General features: G+C 41.5%; 1 protein-coding gene across 1 annotated transcript in view; it reads left to right on the top strand.

Moving 5' to 3' along the window:
- Window positions 1-21,524, top strand: part of polrmt (polymerase (RNA) mitochondrial (DNA directed)) — an 85,856-nt gene extending 64,332 nt beyond the window's left edge. Inside the window, 5 exon segments of the mRNA XM_034179192.1 lie at window positions 6,049-6,147; window positions 11,741-11,813; window positions 13,944-14,035; window positions 16,652-16,725; window positions 20,200-21,524. Coding sequence (XP_034035083.1) covers window positions 6,049-6,147; window positions 11,741-11,813; window positions 13,944-14,035; window positions 16,652-16,725; window positions 20,200-20,249 — 388 coding nt within the window. The 3' untranslated portion in view covers window positions 20,250-21,524.
- The last annotated feature ends 1,393 nt before the right edge of the window (window positions 21,525-22,917 follow it).

Genomic DNA, 22,917 nt, shown 5'->3' on the forward strand with positions numbered 1-22,917 from the left:
GTATCCCCCCCCCCCCCCCCCCCAATAAAACAAAACTGCACCGTTCAGAGTGGCCTTTTATTGTGGACAGTCTAAGGCACACCTGTGCACTAATCACGGTGTCTAATCAGCATCTTGATATGGCACACCTGTGAGGTGGGATGGATTATCTCAGCAAAGGAGAAGTGCTCACTATCACAGATTTAGACTGGTTTGTGAACAATATTTGAGGTATATTTGAGAAGTTTTAGATCTCTGAGTTCATCTCAGACAAAATGGGAGCAAAACCAAAAGTGTTGCATTTATATTTTTGTTGAGTGTATATCACACTATAGAGCAGCCATGTGACTACTCAAATAATTATCAAAGAGAAGCAAGTTAGCGATGAGACACACTCTACAACATGAAATTAGAAACTTACTGTCGTGGAGGTTTTCAGTGTTTTTCAAAGCTAGCATACTGAGCCAAACGACATTTAATTTGGCTTTTCTATCCGACATCCACAGAGACATGAAATTACGCTCGCTGTGATTAAATGTTCTTTAAAAAAAAAAAAAAAAACTCAAGTGGCATATTTAATTGGCGGGAGGACTTGTTTCCTCTCACGTAGTGACAGCCTCCGTGACCTTTTCTTGCTTTTTCCACTGCGTGTCGGCCCGATGGGGGAGAGATGATTAACTAAGCCTCTAAATAACCGGTGGGGGGGTGAAATTCTGATCCCTGTGCTAAATTTTGGTCCTCTTGCGATATGAAATGAATCCTTGCGCTATTCATGGGAGAGCAGTTAGACTTCAGAGCTGTCTGTTCTAACCCACAGAGAACTGACAATGCAAATTTCTGTCAGCAGTGAGAGGTGGCGTGTGTGGAAACCAGATAGATGAGTGCGTTTGTACAGATTGGACAGAAATTGTGTTTTGTCTAACGCAAACCAGAAATATGATACCTGGGCATTTCTACGACAAAATTAAATTGCAGCGCAGGAAGACAGAACTGTTATGAGGACACGGTGTGGGTCTGTGTGAGTGTAGGTTTTTGTTTTCATGCCTATTTTCTCCTTAGAGGAGCTTTTCTGCACTATGGTGGCTCAGAGGATTTGGATAGCATAGGCCAGTGGGAACAGGAGATAAAGATTAAATGAAAATATTTTTACTGCCCGTTCGCTGTCACTCGTAGCAATACGCCATTTAATTTACCTGGTTCTCTTATGTTTCTGTGTGCTGTTATATTGCCTCTTGTGTGGAAAGGCAAGAACTACAGAGTCCCTTGAGAGTCACACATTAGAAAATGAATACTGATGTGGAAATCTGTGCACACAGAAATGTTTTAAATTCTGTACTTACGATATAACTGTGCCAAAGATTGTGACCAGGGCTGTATAATAATAAAAAAAATGTCCTAAGAGTATAGTAAATATGATTTCAGTTATTACCCCTACTGATAAGAGTACAACCACTGATAATAATGGCAGTAAGATGTGACTTTTTTAGAACCTTTCAAACATGAACTGCTTAAAGTGTTTTACATTAATACAGACGAAGGTTTAAAACTCTTGAGACAACTTAAGCAAAAGACCAGCAGCTACACAATGTATTTATTGTTAAACACAAGACTTATAATACCCAGGATTACTGGCCACCAAAGATGAGAGACTGGGTGCAGGTAAAAACCCACAAAGTGTCGTCTGGAGGGAATAAATACAATTTGGTGTCAAAGGTGTTGAAGGTTCATAGTTGTCCATTTAAGAGACACAGTATTGGAATACTTGGTATTTCACACATTTTAATTTGTTTATGCCATTTAAAATACAAAAATAAAAATTTCTAAAATTATCTTCTTTCAGCTCAAACTGAAAGCAAATCTCGACAACTTGATATAAATCAATTAAAAATCTAAAAGCCAAGATGATGGGTTGCATAAGTAATGGAACGCTTTGGTATAATACCTGTAAATAATCAGTTTTATTGCCAGTTTTCTTCAGACAAGTCAGGGGATGGATACATGATACATGAACATTTCCAAGTCTTGGACTGTATTTACATCAGTTATGAAGAAATACAAACAGTATGGCACTCAATGGTGAATCTGTGTGGAGTAAATTGTTCTCCATCTACTGTCTGTGCAAGAAGGAGAAGAGTGAGGAAAGCCAACAAAACACCCAGACAGCCCAGAAGAAGTTATAGGATTATGTAGCTGTGATTGGAAAAATTGTGTATAGTGCACGTTTTGCATTTTGTATCAACAGTTGTACAGCTTCATGATGAAGTGGTATAGAGAAGGATTTGCTTAAAGAGAAGACCTGAAAGTTCAGCTAGAGTACTGCAGCTAGAGTACTGACGGGGACTAGAAGGAGAGAGCATATCTCACCTATATTGGCCTCTCTTTATTGGCTTCCTGTTAATTCTAGAATAGAATTTAAAATTCTTCTTCTTACTTATAAGGTTTTGAATAATCAGGTCCCATCTTATCTTAGGGACCTCGTAGTACCATATCACCCCAATAGAGCGCTTCGCTCTCAGACTGCAGGCTTACTTGTAGTTCCTAGGGTTTGTAAGAGTAGAATGGGAGGCAGAGCCTTCAGCTTTCAGGCTCCTCTCCTGTGGAACCAGCTCCCAATTCAGATCAGGGAGACAGACACCCTCTCTACTTTTAAGATTAGGCTTAAAACTTTCCTTTTTGCTAAAGCTTATAGTTAGGGCTGGATCAGGTGACCCTGAACCATCCCTTAGTTATGCTGCTATAGACGTAGACTGCTGGGGGGTTCCCATGATGCACTGTTTCTTTCTCTTTTTGCTCTGTATGCACCACTCTGCATTTAATCATTAGTGATCGATCTCTGCTCCCCTCCACAGCATGTCTTTTTCCTGGTTCTCTCCCTCAGCCCCAACCAGTCCCAGCAGAAGACTGCCCCTCCCTGAGCCTGGTTCTGCTGGAGGTTTCTTCCTGTTAAAAGGGAGTTTTTCCTTCCCACTGTAGCCAAGTGCTTGCTCACAGGGGGTCGTTTTGACCGTTGGGGTTTTACATAATTATTGTATGGCCTTGCCTTACAATATAAAGCGCCTTGGGGCAACTGTTTGTTGTGATTTGGCGCTATATAAAAAAAATTGATTGATTGATTGATTGATTGAGCTGTCCTGGCGATAAATCAAGGCTTGAGGCAAGATATAAATTTTACCACGTTCAAAACATTCAACAGTGGATTTTTAAAATTCATCTCTGGTTTTGTTTTGTTGTTGTTTTTGTTTTCCTCCTGACAGTGTATCCCTGTCTGTTCCTCTGTGTCCTGTTTGCACTCTGGAGGAGGGGGGCAGTGTGTTTAAGTGTCTCACAGTGCTGTGCTGCCGACACAGCGAAGAGTGCAGAGTTTTACAGACATTTAAATTTTCTTTCAAAGTTTGCTCTGAGTGTCTCAGTGAGTATCCACAATGTGGTTAAACTACTGACAAAGCTGCAGACCTGCAATGCATAACTACAAACGCTTCCACTTGTTTTCCCAAAATACACCTAAAATCTCTGTCTCAGGATGGCATGATTTAAAATATGCACATAAAACCTTCTTACCTCTCAATCAGGTCACGCTTTCACATAAATGCACATATTCTTGATTGTTCCTGCTCAGAGACTGCAAACCACAGGCGAGCTTTAGCAAGTTTGACCTTGCTGGGCTATTCCAGACCCCATCCCTATATGTGCGCCAATTTTGACCTTTGATCCCCCAGACTGACCTTTGGCTAATTTGACCTTGGCTGACCAATTTAAGTACCTCCACACGTGTCACATTTGGTGAAAATCAGAGTAAATAAATCAATCCTGATTTTGACCTTTGACCCCACTGACCTTGACTTTTTTCCAAAACAAACCTTTTAAGAGCAGTTCTGAGGTTGACTGTCACCAACATATCAGATGTGTTGGAAAGGGGCCAAAGGCCACAGGCTTCAGAACCAGTGTAACATGAGCTTATAAGCTTGAGTTAAAACATTGGCAGCAACGTTATGCAACATAAAAGTAGGTAATGCAACAACTTTCATATTTCCAAAGAGAGAAATAGCTGCGTCACTGTATAACATAATGAGGCTACTATGAGGTAGTTTAGCTAATTCAGTTTCAATTTATTTCATTTATATAGCACCAAATCACAACAAAGTTGTCTCAAGGCGCTTCACACAAGTAAGGTCTAAGCTTACCAACCTCCAGAGCAAGAACACAGGTAACAGTGGTAAGGAAAAACTCCCTCTGATGATTTGAGGAAGAAACCTCAAGCAGACCAGACTCAGTGGTGATCCTCTGCTTGGGGCATGCTACCAACACAATTGAAGATATGAATATACAGAAAATTTTGGGAGTCCATGCTGGTGCACAAGACGGGAGGTTTGCAGAAGAAGACACCCACTCCCATCTCTGGATGGAGCCGCACCTCAAACAGAGAGGAAAAAAAACAGGCAGCAGAAAGACGACAAATACAGTATAATTTGTCAGCATTAGGCAACAAGAAAGACAGAAGAAATACTAAGGTGATCGTCGGCCACTAGCCCTAAGCTTCACTAAAGGCTGGTTTACACACAGACGGTTTTGTCGGCGAATAGTACATAGACCGAAGTTCACGGTAGTTCAGGCTGTTTTCGCGGTGGAAAGGGGCGGGGCTCGCCGGCTCCGGTTGTCAGTCAAGTTATGACGGACCTTGATCACACGGAGCGAGTTGCTGTGGAAAGCTCCCAATACAGAGAGTATCATTATTTGCTCCAGGAGCTGTGTCTGGGTGACGGCCGCTTTCAGCGCTCCTTCCGCCTCTACAGGACCCAGTTTGAGGATCAACTGTCCCGTTCACGCTCGCACATGTAAAAAAAAAAAAAAAAAATTTAACTCCGCTGCTTGCTGCAGCTGGCTCTTCCCCCCAAAAACTATGTCATAATTGTGTTTAGAAACCAGTCACCATTTGTTTTATTATACATCTGTGTAATTCATTAATAAAATATTCTGTACAGACGATTCGCTCGCATGCACACGTAGAAAAAAAAGAAAAGGCAGCAGCTGCTGCTCGCTCCAAAACTCTGTCATAATTGTGTTTAGAAACCAGTCACCATTTGTTTTATTATACATCTGTGTAGTTAATCAATAAAATATTCTCTACAGACGATTCGCTCACGCGCACGTAAAAAAAAAAGAAAGAAAAAAAGAAAGTCTGCTCCCCGCTGCTGCAGGGCTGCAGCTCGCTCTGTCCCCCCAAAACTCTGTCATAATTGTGTTTAGTAGCCAGTCACCAGTTGCTTTATTATACAGCTGTGTAGCTAATAAGTAAAATAATCTCCAGGACGATCCGCGCGTGCACGTACGTAAAATAAAATTTAAAAGAATCTCCGCTCCACGCTGCTGTGGTGCTGCTGCTCGCTCCAAAAACTCTGTCATGATTGTAAAATAAAGGACAAAAGAGACATAAGTCCTGCTCACAGGTACAGATACAGGACATGTTCACATCTTCAGTCAAACTCCAGACATCTCCACGTCACTGCATATTCAGTCCCTGATTGGTCATCGCGGTGCGACAAGAACTGCGGCACTACAGGAAGCGGCAGGATGAAATGGCGATTAAAAAGTATCACATGCCGTTGTTCGTCATCACGGGAGGTCTCCGGGAGCGCTCCCGGAATTATTCGACATGTTGAATAATTCGGGGAGCAATTCCCGGTAAAGCCGGAACTAAACCACACCCCCTAGTGCCGGCGTTAACAACAGCGTGTGATCTTTAAGACGACCAAAAACTCTTCCAGGACACTTCCGGGAGCTCTTACCGTCTGTGTGTAAACGGGGCTTAAAAGATGCAGACTTTAGATAAAGCTGAGGCAGCGGCCTGCTCTGTTTACTAATAAAATTAATTTAAAAGGGTAGAAAGCATTGTAACATACTATGCCAGTATACTAGCCATACGAAAGGGAAAATAAGTGTGTCTAACTATCTTGCTAAAATATCTTGTTTCTGCAGGTTATGTTGGAAGGCATCAGAATTTCAGAAGCAGAATAGAAAATGTAGAAACCAGCTGTAAATTTCATGCCTTCCTGTTCTTCTCGTCTTTTTCAGAAAGCCACACACGGTTAAACAGAAGAATGCCTTCCCACCAAACTTCATCCACTCTCTGGATTCCACGCACATGATGCTGACTGCGCTCCACTGCTATAGGTATCGGTGTACATTTCACCACATACACGACAGAGTACCTCAGTCAAACAAAGACTCTTTGTTGGGTTTGAAGACTTAGTTTTTCTGTCACACTCACTCTTTATGGACAGTCAGAATGAACTCAGAATAATGGACTGTTCACAACCAAAATCGACTGGGCAATATTTATTACACAACTGAAACCTAATGTGCAATATTTTATTCCTTTGGAAATAACAGTCATTGGTGCAATATCTGTTTGATCCACATGTGTGTGTATATATATACACTTTATTATCTGTGCAATATCCTGTTCCGGAGCACAGCGGTGTTTTTCTGTATCTGTTAGCTGTTTAATCTGCGCAGTTAGATTGATCTAGTTATCTAGATTACGATTTGTTTCCCAGTGTAATCTTTACGTGCCTTAACTAAAGCACTCCTTCTGCTGAATCACCTCTAAATTATTTACACATTATTCACTTTGCGTGTTTTTAGGAATCCGCTAGCTTAGCGTAGCTACTATCTCTTAGCCGATTTAGCATAGCGGCTTCTCCTGTCTCTCCCGCACTTTTCTACTCTGGGTGTGAAATGTTTAGTTATTCCTCGGCCTCCTTTAGCAGTAACGATACTTGTAATAAGTGTAGCTTATTCGTAGCTTTGGAGGCCAGGCTGGGCGAATTGGAGACTCGGCTCCGCACCGTGGAAAATTCTACAGCTAGCCAGGCCCCTGTAGTCGGTGCGGACCAAGGTAGCTTAGCCGCCGTTAGTTACCCCCTGGCAGATCCCGAGCAGCCGGGAAAGCAGGCCGACTGGGTGACTGTGAGGAGGAAGCGTAGCCCTAAACAGAAGCCCCGTGTACACCGCCAACCCGTTCACATCTCTAACCGTTTTTTCCCACTCGACGACACACCCGCCGAGGATCAAACTCTGGTTATTGGCGACTCTGTTTTGAGAAATGTGAAGTTAGCGACACCAGCAACCATAGTCAATTGTCTTCCGGGGGCCAGAGCAGGCGACATTGAAGGAACTTTGAAACTGCTGGCTAAGGCTAAGCGTAAATTTGGTAAGATTGTAATTCACGTCGGCAGTAATGACACCCGGTTACGCCAATCGGATGTCACTAAAATTAACATTAAATCGGTGTGTAACTTTGCAAAAACAATGTCGGACTCTGTAGTTTTCTCTGGGCCTCTCCCCAATCGGACCTGGAGTGACATGTTTAGCCGCATGTTCTCCTTGAATTGCTAGCTGTCTGAGTGGTGTCCAAAAAATGAGGTGGGCTTCATAGATAATTGGCAAAGCTTCTGGGGAAAACCTGGTCTTGTTAGGAGAGACGGCATCCATCCCACTTTGGATGGAGCAGCTCTCATTTCTAGAAATCTGGCCAATTTTCTTAAGTCCCTGTTGGTAAATGATATAATAATTGATCAACATATTGATTTATTCTGCCTTACAGAAACCTGGTTACAGCAGGATGAATATGTTAGTTTAAATGAGTCAACACCCCCGAGTCACACTAACTGTCAGAATGCTCGTAGCACGGGCCGGGGCGGAGGATTAGCAGCAATCTTCCATTCCAGCTTATTAATTAATCAAAAACCCAGACAGAGCTTTAATTCATTTGAAAGCTTGACTCTTAGTCTTGTCCATCCAAATTGGAAGTCCCAAAAACCAGTTTTATTTGTTATTATCTATCGTCCACCTGGTCGTTACTGTGAGTTTCTCTGTGAATTTTCAGACCTTTTGTTTGACTTAGTGCTTAGCTCAGATAAGATAATTATAGTGGGCGATTTTAACATCCACACAGATGCTGAGAATGACAGCCTCAACACTGCATTTAATCTATTATTAGACTCTATTGGCTTTGCTCAAAAAGTAAATGAGTCCACCCACCACTTTAATCATATCTTAGATCTTGTTCTGACTTATGGTATGGAAATAGAAGACTTAACAGTATTCCCTGAAAACTCCCTTTTGTCTGATCATTTCTTAATAACATTTACATTTACTCTGATGGACTACCCAGCAGTGGGGAATAAGTTTCATTACACTAGAAGTCTTTCAGAAAGCGCTGTAACAAGGTTTAAGGATATGATTCCTTCTTTATGTTCTCTAATGCCATATACCAACACAGTGCAGAGTAGCTACCTAAACTCTGTAAGTGAGATAGAGTATCTCGTCAATAGTTTTACATCCTCATTGAAGACAACTTTGGATGCTGTAGCTCCTCTAAAAAAGAGAGCTTTAAATCAGAAGTGCCTGACTCCGTGGTATAACTCACAAACTCGTAGCTTAAAGCAGATAACCCGTAAGTTGGAGAGGAAATGGCGTCTCACTAATTTAGAAGATCTTCACTTAGCCTGGAAAAAGAGTCTGTTGCTCTATAAAAAAGCCCTCCGTAAAGCTAGGACATCTTTCTACTCATCACTAATTGAAGAAAATAAGAACAACCCCAGGTTTCTTTTCAGCACTGTAGCCAGGCTGACAAAGAGTCAGAGCTCTATTGAGCTGAGTATTCCATTAACTTTAACTAGTAATGACTTCATGACTTTCTTTGCTAACAAAATTTTAACTATTAGAGAAAAAATTACTCATAACCATCCCAAAGACGTATCGTTATCTTTGGCTGCTTTCAGTGATGCCGGTATTTGGTTAGACTCTTTCTCTCCGATTGTTCTGAGTTATTTTCATTAGTTACTTCATCCAAACCATCAACATGTTTATTAGACCCCATTCCTACCAGGCTGCTCAAGGAAGCCCTACCATTATTTAATGCTTCGATCTTAAATATGATCAATCTATCTTTGTTAGTTGGCTATGTACCACAGGCTTTTAAGGTGGCAGTAATTAAACCATTACTTAAAAAGCCATCACTTGACCCAGCTATCTTAGCTAATTATAGGCCAATCTCCAACCTTCCTTTTCTCTCAAAAATTCTTGAAAGGGTAGTTGTAAAACAGCTAACTGATCATCTGCAGAGGAATGGTCTATTTGAAGAGTTTCAGTCAGGTTTTAGAATTCATCATAGTACAGAAACAGCATTAGTGAAGGTTACAAATGATCTTCTTATGGCCTCGGACAGTGGACTCATCTCTGTGCTTGTTCTGTTAGACCTCAGTGCTGCTTTTGATACTGTTGACCATAAAATTTTATTACAGAGATTAGAGCATGCCATAGGTATTAAAGGCACTGCGCTGCGGTGGTTTGAATCATATTTGTCTAATAGATTACAATTTGTTCATGTAAATGGGGAATCTTCTTCACAGACTAAAGTTAATTATGGAGTTCCACAAGGTTCTGTGCTAGGACCAATTTTATTCACTTTATACATGCTTCCCTTAGGCAGTATTATTAGACGGTATTGCTTAAATTTTCATTGTTACGCAGATGATACCCAGCTTTATCTATCCATGAAGCCAGAGGACACACACCAATTAGCTAAACTGCAGGATTGTCTTACAGACATAAAGACATGGATGACCTCTAATTTCCTGCTTTTAAACTCAGATAAAACTGAAGTTATTGTACTTGGCCCCACAAATCTTAGAAACATGGTGTCTAACCAGATCCTTACTCTGGATGGCATTACCCTGACCTCTAGTAATACTGTGAGAAATCTTGGAGTCATTTTTGATCAGGATATGTCATTCAAAGCGCATATTAAACAAATATGTAGGACTGCTTTTTTGCATTTACGCAATATCTCTAAAATCAGAAAGGTCTTGTCTCAGAGTGATGCTGAAAAACTAATTCATGCATTTATTTCCTCTAGGCTGGACTATTGTAATTCATTATTATCAGGTTGTCCTAAAAGTTCCCTAAAAAGCCTTCAGTTAATTCAAAATGCTGCAGCTAGAGTACTGACGGGGACTAGAAGGAGAGAGCATATCTCACCCATATTGGCCTCTCTTCATTGGCTTCCTGTTAATTCTAGAAAAGAATTTAAAATTCTTCTTCTTACTTATAAGGTTTTGAATAATCAGGTCCCATCTTATCTTAGGGACCTCGTAGTACCATATCACCCCAATAGAGCGCTTCGCTCTCAGACTGCAGGCTTACTTGTAGTTCCTAGGGTTTGTAAGAGTAGAATGGGAGGCAGAGCCTTCAGCTTTCAGGCTCCTCTCCTGTGGAACCAGCTCCCAATTCAGATCAGGGAGACAGACACCCTCTCTACTTTTAAGATTAGGCTTAAAACTTTCCTTTTTGCTAAAGCTTATAGTTAGGGCTGGATCAGGTGACCCTGAACCATCCCTTAGTTATGCTGCTATAGACGTAGACTGCTGGGGGGTTCCCATGATGCACTGTTTCTTTCTCTTTTTGCTCTGTATGCACCACTCTGCATTTAATCATCAGTGATCGATCTCTGCTCCCCTCCACAGCATGTCTTTTTCCTGGTTCTCTCCCTCAGCCCCAACCAGCCCCAACAGAAGACTGCCCCTCCCTGAGCCTGGTTCTGCTGGAGGTTTCTTCCTGTTAAAAGGGAGTTTTTTCTTCCCACTGTAGCCAAGTGCTTGCTCACAGGGGGTCGTTTTGACCGTTGGGGTTTTACATAATTATTGTATGGCCTTGCCTTACAATATAAAGCGCCTTGGGGCAACTGTTTGTTGTGATTTGGCGCTATATAAGAAAATTGATTGATTGGTTGATATCCACTGTGTTTGGAATTCAAGTGCATTCAATATGTGCAATAACTGCTGTTCACAATCCCCATTAAACTGGCACTTTGTTTATTTATATATATATATATATATATATATATATATATATATATATAAAATTAAAACTCACCTAAACCGCCATTGTATAAACTGAATATTCGCACTCACTGGACAAAAGCACAAGTCTCTATGGTTTTGCATATAATAAATACTGTATATAGCGGGTTTTGTATGATGGATTTTCGCTCACATTGGACAAAATGTCCTATCCAGTCGCAGTGCATTTCCATTAAAAAAAAAACCTTGCATGTACCAAACAATGCAGTCTTGACATGCCCAGTCGCAACAGAGGTACGAAATGAACTTCAACACTGACAACGTGCTGATTCAAGGAAAGTGGGCACTATATTTCTTTGATTAAAAGAAGAAATTGTGTATAGTGGTTCAAGGTCAGCGATTATTAACAAAATACTGCTTGATGCCTGCACTGTAATATAGTGTTAAGTTTCATACACATCCCTGGGTGTGATGAACCAAAGACAACCTCTTTAGATCAGAGCCCTCTGTGTGGCTGCGAACCCTCTCCATAGCCCAGTCGAAAGGACAGAGGCCGCAAGGGCTGTGATTGATCACTTTTCTGGTTTCACTCCTTCCTCTCCAGTCATATTTTTAAAGTTTTTGTCATGCGGGAAAATACGCTCTTTGTGATGAAAACAATGAAATTCTGATGAAAGTCTTATTATTTATTTTGTTTCACATCATTGACCTTAATTGGCTCCCAGCAGCTTTTAATGAATTTCTGCAATTGTTTTATTAAATGTTGTCTTTTTTTTACAATTCTGCACACATCTTGTTTAGTTATTTTAAATGTTTTCTCATGTTTTTCCTCTGCTTTTAATCTCTGTGCATGAAATCCTTCACACATCCAGTCCAATATGTTTTCTCTTCTCCTCTAGTGCTGGTGTGACATTTGTTTCAGTCCATGACTGTTTCTGGACTCACCCCCTCACTGTGGATATCATGAACAAGGTATTGTATCACAGCGCTCAAGCGCTCGGTGCTGTTTTTCATCCTCTCTTGTATTATCAGTGCCTAGAGTTGTGCTCGTGAACTGAAATGAAAACTGCCACTGTGCTAGTTTTCTGGCACAGACAGATTCACAATACTTTTCAACAAGATGCGCTTTGTTACATGTGTTGTAAGTGATTGATTGTTGTAAGTGGCAGCTTCAGCATCTTTGGCTACTTCTTCTCTTATGGCAGAAGGCTGTCCTGTGTTTGTCAAATTAAAAAAAGAAAACACATTTTTCACTACCTCTTTTAATAGAGTTGCCAGTCTGCTGGTAGCAAGTCCAATATCTCACAGCAATGACTGTGATAAATCAATGACTCTTCCAGTCTGGTAAAACTGTGTTGTCTTTAGCTCCAGACAGAGACATTTTGGGTTTAAAACAGCTTTAATAAAGGTTTAGTTTCAGTAGATAAGGTGTTAACATGTGCCGTTTTTACCCGAGGCCAAAATATGACCATCGGGTATTGCGAAGGCCGTGCATCCGTCTGTCTGTGCTTAGCGTAAGTCCAGTTCTATTACTTCCAGTCTTTAAATTCACAGGGAACATGCTTGAGACACAGACCTTGGACAAGTTCAAAGATGACTAACTTTGACCTGGTATAAGGTGTCAAAAGGTTACATTCTTTCTACACACTCTGCTCATACAGCCGAGGGTATTTCAGCATTGCGTTATATTTAATTTTTCATTTTAAAGAGAGTAAAATGAAGAAAGTAGCTATTCCTCAAAATACTTGCACTAAATCACACAGTTGGTTCAAAAAGTATTTGGACAATGACACCATTTTTTTTTTTTTTTTGACATTTTGCCTCTATACACCACCACCATGGTGGTGAAATGAAACAAATAAGATGTGCATGTAGTGTAGACATTTTTCTTGAATCCAACAGGTTGGAAAAATACATTTTCTCCCCTGTTTTCACAGCCCTTAACAAATTGTACAAACTAAATGTAAGGATAACTCCTCATGTGTATGGCTTTTACACACAGTTCTCTTTAGACAAGTCAGGATTGGCCATATGAACATGTAAAAGTGATGTCTTATTAAAAAATAATCCTTATCTTTAGTTTGTCCAATTGTGAGATCTGAAAATAGAGTATGTATACAAAAGGCTGTAATTTCTAAATGGTGTATATGACGTTTTTGTAAAACCTTTTGGATAAAAGCTCAAGGGCTCTGCGATGGGCACATGTTGATTGGTTCAGTTAAACTCCATTGTGGAGGTGCACATACGCAAAATTACAAAAATCACCACTGTCCAAATGGTATGGACCTGACTGTATTCTATGTGTTATGGTACAGGTAAACCCTGATAATTCGTGCAAGTTTGGGTCCACATAATTGACCCCGAGTTAATGAAGGTAACCAAAAAAAAAAAATTTATAATCAGCTTACCTTGCCAAATTACAGTAGTTTTGACTAGTGAGTGATTCCTTCCTGGATGGTGATGATTTCTTCATCTGGAGTACATTCCGTATCTTTTTCTTTCTCTTCGGGCTGCTGCACTTTAGCGATGAGGGGTTCGTCAGTACAAACAATTCTGGATGATTCAGAGTTTTTCATTTATGGATCTGGTATGACTTTCCTCTTTAGATCATTCCCGCCAGTTCAGATTGGGCTGGAATTTATACCCACGCCTGCCCCTTGCGCCTGAGGCCTGCACCCGACCCTCACATGTGGGTTAGACGCCCACTCCTCCCAAAAATGGTCAGATTTGTCAAAAATGTTGATTTGTATATAGTAGACTAAATTTTCTGGGTCTACAAATTCACTGAGTTGAGTCGAAAGGTGAAGCAGTGGAGTTCACCAGTATGTGTGTTTTGTCAATTACACAGGTAACTGAAAACAGCTTGAATAATTGAGTTTGTCAACATTTAAATGATCTTAATATGCTGTAAACAATGACTTACTGTCTGTTTTGTAGTCTCTATATTTTCAGCAGGTTACACTCTTGACAAGTCATTATACCACAGGGTGGGAGATCCTTCTTTCACATGGTTGTTCAATTAGGCCCGAGTAACTCCGTTTTTCTGTCTCTCTCCATCTTTTCCCTCCCTATACCATATTGCCTTCTTCCTCCTGCTCTCAGATATGTCGGGAACAGTTTGTTGCTCTGCACAGCCAGCCAATCCTTCAAGAGCTGTCCGCGTTTCTGCTAGAGAAATTCTGCAGTAAACCCCCGTGAGTTCACGCGCATGCCCATGCAAAAATATTTGAATGAACTTATGAAAGCACAGTTTCCATATCTCTGCCCAAATCAGCCACACATTATAAGGACTGTGTTTCTATCATGCTTTTCCATCAAGAAGATGCTCAAAGGGCTTTACAGTGATGCCTCACATTAACTTTCCCAGCCTGGTTCCCATTTTTATAGCTGGGTGGACCGAGACAATGCAGATTAAGTGTCTTGTCCAAGGCACAGACAGGTAGCTTGTACAATGCAATGAGATCAACATGGGTGTGACCCTTTTGAAGTTCTCTGTCACATTGGTGGGTGTCGTAATGCAATTTACCCCTGGAATAGTAGGGGGTGCGACATGGAAAACAAGCCAGGGACTTTAGTAGAGAAGCTTGAATCTTCGACTGGACTGGGTTGCTTGGTGAGGACGTTTCACTTCAAATCGCAGTCTTGCAAACACATCACTCAGTTTAACAGAGTGGGACATGAGCTCATAGAAAGATATTTATGATTCCTTCACTGCTCACAGTACGAACTGTAACAAGTTATATTTATCAAAAACAAATGCAGCACTCAACTGTTCCAAAGATTGAATGGAAATATAATCAGTAGAAGGCTTTCCCCTAAAATTGATTTAGTGGGCTCTAATCTATTAGGGTTTAGATGGAGACTACCCTGTCTTGGTTGCTCATATCCCGTAAAACCAGGTGGGACCACCATTTCTGCCCCACAGCAAACACACTTTCTCATGGAGTTGATTAGACTATTGATTGCGGCCTATGGAACATCTCCATGCTCTGCTGGTATAGCCATTGTGTAAAGACAGTGGAAGCACTGGGGCATTTGCTCCTCAAGGGATTGTGTGTGGACCCCTGCCTCCTTGTGCTTGTACCGTCATGCTGAGCTGTGAGATAATCACACTGGATGAATGGTATTGCAGTTGCCTCCAGGAGCTCATCATGGTTACAAAAGCCTTTAAACCATACTGCGTAGTTGGTTTCACTCTTGTCTTGTAAACGTTCCATCACTATTTCACCATGGTCCCCCACATTCACACACATGTACTCCGTCTTACTCCTAATGACTTTCATTCCAATTTTCTCTAGTATTAACCTGGTCTGTACTCTCACTACAGATCACAGTGTCATCTTCAAACAGCATAGTCAGTTTCAATTTATTCTCATTTATATAGCGCCAAATCACAACAGAGTTGCCTCAAGGTGCTTCGCACAAGTAAGGTCTAACCTTATTAACCCCTAGAGCAGCAGTGGTAAGGAAAAACTCCCTCTGAGGAAGAAACCTCAAGCAGACCAGACTCAAAGGGGTGACCCTTTGCTTGGGCCATGCTACAGACATAAATTACAGAACAATTCACAAAACAAATATACAGGAAAATGAATATACAGAATCGAATGAATATTCGTAGTCCATGGAGACAATCTGTCTGTCACCATTGCAAACAAGAAAGGGCTTAGAGCAGATCTTTGACGGAATCCCACCTCCACCTTGAACACATCAAAAGCATGTTTATTTAGGGTCTGCTCCTTTCTCTGCCCCTGACCAAGACAGTGTCTACATCTGGAGTTGGTGCCCGGGTGCTGGACTGTGGCTGCCCACTGCTCTTAGTCGTTAGATTGTGTCTAACTGTAATTAGGATGGGTTAAATGCAGAGGACAAGTTTTGTTTTATGTATATATGTGCAATGACAATAAAGTTTCTTTTCTATTCTATTCCGTCATTCCTACTGCCCATCTCACCGCTGTCACACTGTCCTCATACATATCAAGCACTGACTTCACATACTTCTCTGCCACTCCAGACTTCCTCATATAATACCACAACTCTTCTCTTGGCACCCTCTCATAAGCTTTCTCTAAATCCACAAACATACAATGTAACTCCTCCTTGGCATCTCTATACTTGTCCATGAGCACTCTTAGAGCAAACATTGTATGGTAGTGCTTTTTCTCAGCATGAAACCATATTGCTGCTCACACATGTTCACCTCTTTTCTAAACCTAGCTTCCACTGTTCTTTCTCATAACTTTATGTTGTTGCTGATCAACTTTATGCCTCTGTAGACAGCTGCTTTTCCACTCTTCATCCTCTTCACAGCTGTCCTCACTTCATCCTTACTAATCGCTTGCACTTCATGATTTACTCTCTCTGCATTGTCCAGCCTTTTCTCTCTCTCACTTTCGTCATTCATTGGCTCATCAAAATATTCCCTCCACCTTCTTGACACATTCCTCCTAGCAAGAAGTGTTTAGGCTGCCTACAAAGGATGTAGTCCACCTGTGTGCACCTTCCTCTAAGCCATTTCCATCTTTTTTGCAAAATCTAGTACCAGCTGCCCTTCCACATTCCTCTTCTTGATACCATATGTACCAGTTGGACAAAAACATTTCCTAAGCTAATTGTAATTTAATTTTTTGTGACATAATTTGTTCCAGAATGATGACAAATGACACACATCGTCCCACCCACAAAAAATCTGTTATACAGACAAACATGCACACATGCATGAAATCTCACACATGAATATGTCAGCACATTAAAACGTTTTCTTCTTACAGTCACAGAAACTTTAATTTTTCTGTTCTTCTGTTTTGCAACAGGGCGGTGACTGATAAGAAAATGCACCAGATGTCCACGAAGCTGATAAGTCTGCTGGCTGAAGTGCCCCAGACAGGTCAGTTTCTCTTTGAGTTCTTAGGGTTGCCACCAATGCACAGAAACGTTTTCTTTAAATTGTTGAACCATAGCACAAACCACTGTTGTGCAATGATGTGCTTTTAACTTTGTAATGTTCAAAGCTTGTAAAATCAGGTTAAAACCGAGGGTTATCTTCCAGTGTACACACAGTATAAAAGCTTCAGTCAGGGTTTGAGCTGTCACTTGAGAAAGCATTATACCAAAAACTAAAGAGCGCCTCCGTGTTGAAGCCTCACAGGACATTTTGTAACATGCCCAGCTCGTCCACAATTTCTTGGATAGTCACACGACTGAAAAGCCACCGAAAGCCATCTGAATCTTCCGAATGGCGGAAGAGCTGGGCATGTCCCAGCATGTCCTGTGAGGCTTCAACACGGAGGCAATTTTGCTCCGTCAGCTTCGTGCCCAAGCCATCGGCATGAATTTCGCTGCAACTCTTTTCATGGCAAAATCTTCTGTCACAGTGGAATGTGCCGAAAAAGTGCTGATGTCCACCTCTTCCACAATTTCTCGGATAGTTACACGACGGTCCCACATCATCACATCGTTCACTTTGGAAATGATCTGGTCATTCAGCATGTTGATGGCCACCCGGAGCGCAGCACGCTGTCCACCGCTGTGCGGCCGTCTTTAAACCGGTTGTACCGCTCCTTAAGCCCCGTTTACACATAAACGGTTTTGTCGGCGGGTAGTACGTAGACTGAAGTTCACGGTAGTTCCGGCTGTTTTTGCGGTGGAAAGGGGTGGAGCATTTCGCCGGTGTTTTGACCGCCGTACTATCCGCAAATAGGCGGATAAAACGCCGATAAATCCCGCGAATAAAGCGGCGTTTTGACGCCATAGCATCCGGCACACGTCAGGCAACGGGGGTTAATACCCAGTTCTATCCTTTACAATCGCAGGTTAAGACGCGCGTGAGAACGGCGGTGTTCTGCTGCCGCTGATAATGCCCTGTGTACCGCTGGTTAATACCCAGGTTTTTATCCAGGCAAATCCTGAGTTACTAAGCAGCAGGAATACATGCCTCTGTCACTGCAGGGGGAGGGAGATCATCCTCAGCTTTTTCTTCTCCTTCCTTTCCCCCTCCTCAACGTGTTGCTCTGTCTCCACCACATGGCTCCTCTCTGCTTCTGAACCAGACCTCTTGGTTTCCTTCTTCTTTAAGTCCTTGCCGCTGCCAACTTTCTTTTAGGAGGCATACTGGAGCTTCTCTGGAAAAATATCTGGAGCTGGCCGCGAGTGAGAGGCCTGCATGCAGCGCGGTAGCGTTTTTATACTGACCGCCACCTATCGACCGTTTGGAACGCCATTTTAACTGGGAGGTGATGTTCAGAACAGCGTACTGTCCGCTAGCGCCGCCATTTTGTCTGCTTCTGTCGCCGGTTAAAACGCTGTTGTGTACGCCGATGTGGGCTCTATCTCCATTTTATACGCCGTTGATTAGGGATACAACGCTGGCCGCCGAATAACGGCGGTGTAAACTGCAACACTACAGGAGGGGACAGGATGAAACGGCGATTAAAAATTATTAAACGCCGTTGTTCGCGTTGTCTCTGTCATCACGCGAATTCTCCGGGAGCGCTCCCAGAATTATTCGACATGTTGAATAATTTTTTCGACGATTCGCTGTGAAGCCGGAACTAAGCTATGCCCCCTAGCGCCGGCGTTAACAACGGTGTTTGATCCCTAAGATGACCCGGAGGAGCCAAAAACTCTTCCAGGATGCTTCCGGGAGCTCTTACAGTCTATGTGTAAACGGGGCTTTAATCTGTGTGATGCTCATAGCATCGTCACCGAAAGCCGTCTGAATAATCCGAATGGTTTCCACCTGGCTGTCGCCCAGTTTCTGGCAAAATTTGATGCAGTCGCGCTGCTTCAGTTGTTCCGCCATTTCCTTGCAAAGAAAAAACGAGAGACTCCACCCATCCTCACACAAAGGCTGCTGACAAGCAAATGACGCAAATGACAGGCGTGAAAAAAATCACGCATGCGCACAAAGGTTCAAGGTTGGCTCATGCAAGCACATGTGATTCAAATCCATCAGGTTTTTGGAAAAATAAAAAGGTCGGATACTTTTCTAACAGACCTCATACGTTCCGCATCCGCCGGCATTAAGTTGTAGGTAAGTAATGCAATTGTTGACACATTTCTTGTAAGTTACTCATAAGTTGAAATATGTCAAAATAATGTCTAGCATACCCAAAACCTATGAGTAACTTTCTTTGAACCTATGTGTAACTTATCTCCAATGCATACTGACATATGTAGATGTATTTGAGGTGTTCCGGATGAACTCAGAACTTACTGAACGTGTCAGCTAATGTATAATGTATATTTCCCTTTGGGATCAATAAAGTATCTGTCTATCTATCTATCTATCTGTCTATCTATCTATCTATCTATAATGGCTTATTGTGTGTTTCCACATCCAGAACGGGTAGCAAAATAACTGACCCGTGCCATCGTACCTTTTTTTTTTTTTTTTTTTTTTGGTGCACTCTTCAGCTGTCCTGGGCCTTGTGTACGCTTTCGTGTCTACAGGGAATCCTAGGTACTAGTGGAGTAGCTTGGTGTCAAACAAGCAGTTACTTAGGGAGGCTGAGATGAGGCATACCACTTGCACCGTGAGGCAATGTCAGCTATGACATAGTTTGGGACAACTAATGAAAATCATTGGTCGGCTAGTCGGTGACTAAATTTAATATTGAATGAAATGAGCCAAATTCGAATCTTCATGGTGAAATGCAAATGTGATATTTATTTTAACAAATATAATCACAAATACAAAAATCAGCATTAGCATGAAGACCATACCTGCATTCATTTACTAGGCATAGACGACCCGTTTGAGCTGACTAACTCACTTGCTGAGGTTCACGCACCTTCACTGAGTGAAGGGAGTGATGGCAGCTCCAGCAGGTCTGTTCTTTTAAGGGTTACATGAACTTAATAAATGGCTTTCAACTAGTCAGCTAATAAAAATAGTCAACTAGTCGGATGTTAGATAGTCGTAGTTGACTGTTATGACTAGTCGTCCCATCCCTTGTGTTGAGGACCCCAGCAACTAGAAAAGTCCAACTGGACACACGGATCATCTGGGTGCAGCAGACAGATGGCTATGTTTGGTCTGCCTGGATGGCACACAGGACCCAGGATGGTTCCATAGTGTGGTGGATGAAGCAACACAGGACGCCAATCTAACCTGCTGCATTTGTGTCATAATGTTCCTTAAAAGATTCACAAAATACTGAATATCATAACTACATGTTACTTGCAAAATATATAAACCCTTTAAAAAAAAAAGAACCCGTCACTGAGGTCTTCACGATGTTCTGTGTGGTAGTTTTGTTCCATTTAGGGTCTTTGCTTTGGTGTGTGGTTGAGTGATTGACCTTGAGTTGATTAACTGTTGAAACTGTTTCTCGTTCTTCTTTTTCTCTGCCATTTTTAGGGGATTTTGACCTCCAGCAGGTGAAAAACTCTAAATATTTCTTCAGCTGAGGTACACGTGAAGACAAGCCAGCAGAGGGAGAAGGACCGACTGAGTGCAGCAGGCCCCGTGGCCTCATCCGGCTTCATCTGCCTCAGACATCAGCCCATTGGTCTGGGCCCAGTCATGTCCCACCTGCCCTCTGCTGGAGACTTTTACACACACTGAACACACCTGAGTGATAAGTGGGTTGACAGCAGGCAGGGTGAGACGGTCATCAAGGCGAGCCACGAGGAACCTGCAGTCGCTGAATGTACTTCTGTTCTAATGGAACCGTTTTAGCCATTTTCAGATATGTACTGCTGCTCTCTGTGTATGTGTGTTACTTGTGCACATAAGCTGTCAAGTAGACTGAATGTGAATTACATGTCAGCCTCCATCACTCAGCATCACTTTAGGTGCTCAGTAAGACTGAGAAAACTGCACTGGCGGTACGGCGTAATTGGCAGTGATTGGCAGTGATTGATGTGTGTGTACCTAGTACCTAGTGGCATTTTCTCACTATGAGGTCTGCCCCCATGCCTCTGCAGCCTGCTCCTTTTCCACAAATCATCGATTGCTGTCACTTACCTGCAATGAAGGTGCCGACTGACTGATTTCAGCTTCATCAGGGTTCACTTAAAAAATCTGAAGACGAGACATTTGAAAGTATTTGGGGTACAGAGCGGAGGACGTTGAGTAAAAGAAATGTCGAGAATGTGCCGCGGCTCTTGTCCTCAATGTGGGCCACCTCTTGATTCTCACATTCATTGCAGTGACTAAGCACTTGCGAGTTTTATACAGTAAATATTTCTTAAATTGCCTCCTCATTCTTTTAATGGATCATGCATATTTCATTCCTGTTTTCTAGAGTGAGCTGAAGGCCTCCTTTTAGATGCACCACAAAGGGTTTGCAGGCTTCACTAATCAACAGAGATCTTATTTTTCTGGGCCAGTGCCACATCGCAAAGTAAAAATAGCAGAACTGCTGTCTGATCATTTCTGGAAATGTTATAGCACTTTCAGACAAAAGGTGCCGTTGATGTTCAAAGACAAATGCAGTCGGAGCCAAACTGAGCCGGCTGAGTGACGATGTAATGAAGTGGAAATAATCTTTGAGGGGTGTAAGTGCTATGCTGATTAGAACGTAGGATTTGTTCTGGTCAGGATGACAGTGGAAGCAGAGAACCTGTTAATATTTTGTGCAACTTTGGTTAGTTTTATTGTTTTTGTGAAAGCGACCTGTCGCCAAATGGTCTTTGCACTCTTATTCAGTGTCTCCTTGTCACACCCAGGAATTATTATTACCACACATTACATGATAGCATAAAAAGAATAGTCAAACATGATCATGCTGCTGTGCACCTTTGTAGAGATAAATTATTTTGAGAGTTCACTAATGAAAGTTGAATTGGGCAGCACAAAACATGAATAATTGAAGGTGCACTTTTATTATTGGACAGATGAAAGGTTCTAGTCCTACTTTTTTGGGGGCTGGATGTGTCACTGATGCACAATATGTGGTCACCTCAGACGGTCTTGTTTCGAGTCATCAGCGGATTTTTTTTTTTTTTTTTTCCTTTACCTCTGCCAGTGAAGTTTGTCTGTTTATGAACAGCCTGGAGCCCACAATTTTATATATATATATATATATATATATATATATATATATACATATATATATAATTTTTTTTTTTTTTTTTTTTTTTTTACTGACGATTCATATCCTGATAGGCAAGACTTGATTAAATTTTTTAGGTCAAAGATTAAAGTCAGGAAAAATCTTGAAATATTGGAAAATCCCTGTCTTTAACAATTTTTCAAAAATTCAGAACTGTCAGAAAAGATCAAACTTTTCTTTCGTAATTGAGAGAGTTGTGTAGGATGGTATCCTTTATCAACTGATAAAATTTGATCTGGATCTGATCCAGATTGTGGATTTTGTGCCCATTTAAATTTAACATTGAAAAACCCATTTGGTGCACATTTTGCATTATATCTCAAACAAAAGTCCTTCAATCAGTGTCATTTGTGACTATGACGTGCAACTTGGCACTCTCAATAAATAGACTAAGTTTGATCCGGATCCGATCTGGATTGTACATTTTGTGTACATTTGAATGTAATATTGAAAACCCCATTTAATGTATATTTTACATTATTTCTTAATCAAATGTGCCCCAGTCACTCTCATATTTGAAAGTGAGATGCAGACTGACACTCACTATCGCCTGACGAAGGTTGGTCCGGATCTGATCCAGATTGTGAATTCTGTGGACATTTGAATTTAATATTGAAATGCCCATTTGCTGTACATTTTGCATTATATCTCAATCAAAAGTGCTTCAATCACTCTAATTGTTTCTGTTACGGATTTACCTTCAGCACCAAAATTGGATGGAAATTCCAATTTTATGCCCATTTGTCTTCTAGTTATCAGTTGGAAACCAAGTGCCAAAAAGCAAAGACAAATTGTGCATAGCAGAGATAATGTGTTTATTAAAAAACCGCTCACAACACCACAAAAAACTTGGATTCAAGTCCATGAACTAAATATATACTCCTGATATTTGAGCACATTTAATTTAGCTTTTGAAAAGCCACTTCTAACAGGACTTAAAAAAATTTTCCAAGGTCAAATTTTGTGGAATTGTAGGTTTGTGCTCTACTTTGTTTTCTAATGTCAGCATTTCTGAGGGT

This window comes from Thalassophryne amazonica, chromosome 10, assembly GCF_902500255.1.
Source record: "Thalassophryne amazonica chromosome 10, fThaAma1.1, whole genome shotgun sequence".
Taxonomy (NCBI): Eukaryota; Metazoa; Chordata; class Actinopteri; order Batrachoidiformes; family Batrachoididae; genus Thalassophryne; species Thalassophryne amazonica.